The sequence below is a fragment of the Hyaena hyaena genome, unplaced genomic scaffold (assembly GCF_003009895.1).
Source record: "Hyaena hyaena isolate Hyena2069 unplaced genomic scaffold, ASM300989v1 scaffold_2335, whole genome shotgun sequence".
NCBI lineage: Eukaryota > Metazoa > Chordata > Mammalia > Carnivora > Hyaenidae > Hyaena > Hyaena hyaena.
The window spans coordinates 27007-28713 of record NW_024082949.1 but is presented as its reverse complement, the minus strand read 5'-3'; the positions used below and the strand labels follow the sequence as shown (position 1 = coordinate 28713).

The 1707-nt window shown below is 39.1% G+C and overlaps 1 protein-coding gene across 1 annotated transcript; it reads left to right on the top strand.

The window, feature by feature from the left end:
- The first annotated feature begins 412 nt into the window (after window positions 1–412).
- Window positions 413–1336, top strand: LOC120227425 (olfactory receptor 1052-like). The gene has a single exon (XM_039225542.1). The coding sequence runs from the start codon at window positions 413–415 to the stop codon at window positions 1334–1336; it is 924 nt and encodes a 307-aa protein (XP_039081473.1).
- The last annotated feature ends 371 nt before the right edge of the window (window positions 1337–1707 follow it).

Below are 1707 nucleotides of genomic sequence, written 5' to 3'. Positions count from 1 at the left end.
CTTAGACTGTAGCCCTATATCAGTGAAGAACATCTCTTGATGACACCTGATTTCTTTCTCCCTCCATCATTCATTCCTTCAACAAATATTAAGGGCTTTTTACATCCTAGACCTTTATTCCCTTCCTAATCTGTGTTCCTTTTACTTTCTGAATTTTCTTTACTTATTTTTCTTCTTCCCCTTTTTACTCCTATCTTTACTGTCTCAATGTTGTGTTTGGGAAATGATGATACTATTTGGGAAGGCATTTAATGTGAGAATATAGATGAGGGGAAGGGTTGGAGAGTATTGTGGGTTTATGTGTTTTGAATGGGATTGAGTTACCCATATCATCTAGTTTTCCATTATTTCCTCACTTAAAGCATGTCTACAGAGCTCTTAACTAGTCAAGAATAATATCCAGCTTGGGTTGATGAAGAATTCATCTATGGCAATGGACTTCATTCTTCTTGGCATGACAGACAACCCTCAGCTTAGGGTCCTGCTATTTGGAGTCTTCCTTATTGTTTATACTGTCACTATGTTGGGGAATCTAGGCCTGGTGATCCTTATCAGAGCCAGTCCTTGCCTTCATACTCCCATGTACTTTTTTCTCTCTAATCTGTCCCTTCTTGATGTCTGTTTCTCTTCCATCACTATCCCAAAGACTTTAGCAAATTTGTTATCTAAGTTGCAGGCTGTTTCTTTCCTTGGATGCATGACTCAAATGGGCTTGTTCATTATCTTTGCCTCTGCTGAATGCAATCTTTTGGCTTCCATGGCCTATGACCGATATACTGCCATCTGTCACCCATTGCTCTACCATGTCACCATGTCTAGAGTCCGTTGTCTCCTCTGGGTAGCAGGATGCTACTTTGGGGGGTTAGTTAACATGGTTTCTGTGACAGCTTCCATCACACAACTGTCATTCTGTCAACCACGTGTACTTCCCCACTTCTTCTGTGATATCCCTCCACTGTTGGCACTAGCTTGCTCAGACCCCTGGGTCACTCAGATACTGGTTGTTGGCTGTGGGGGATTCACCCTGGTCACCTCCATTGTGGTGATCCTTGTCTCCTACATATCTGTCCTAATGACTATCCTGAGAATTCCTTCAGATTCTGGCAAACAAAAAGCTTTCTCTACCTGTGCTTCCCACATGATTGCTGTTGGCCTGTACTATGGAACAACTATGTACACATACTTGCAGCCCTCTCCACGAGGATCCCAAGCAAGAAATCAGATGGTTTCAGTGTTTTATACAATGGTGATCCCCATGTTAAATCCTTTCATCTACAGTTTGAGAAACCAGGAAGTAAAAGCTGCTTTATGGAAAATATTGAAGCAGAGTCCCTAATCTTCCATTCTATGTCTCAAGAATGTAATATGCACTATGAAGATTTGCCTACAAAACTATTCAGTGTTTTACTTGCCTGAAAATGAAGTCTTGTTAAGAATAATTGAATTTCTCTGGCTAAGTGTTTAGAAGTATTTGTTTAAATAAATAGCAACACAATAGGAAATTACATGGACAGAATAATGTGTATTTTCCAAAACAACTGTCTGATAAGAAATATTTTTAAAGAGGGAAATATGTACGTGGGTATGAATATGTCAATCTGAGTTGTGAACTGGTATATAATACTAGTCATGAATTAAAATAATTCAATGATAACAAGGTTAGAAAACAGTGTAATTTGACTATAAGTTATAGAAGAGAGCACGAAT

Coding starts and splice junctions, on each gene's coding strand:
- LOC120227425 (XM_039225542.1), top strand. CDS start 413: ATGAAGAATTCATCTATGGCAATGGACTTCATTCTTCTTGGCATGACA.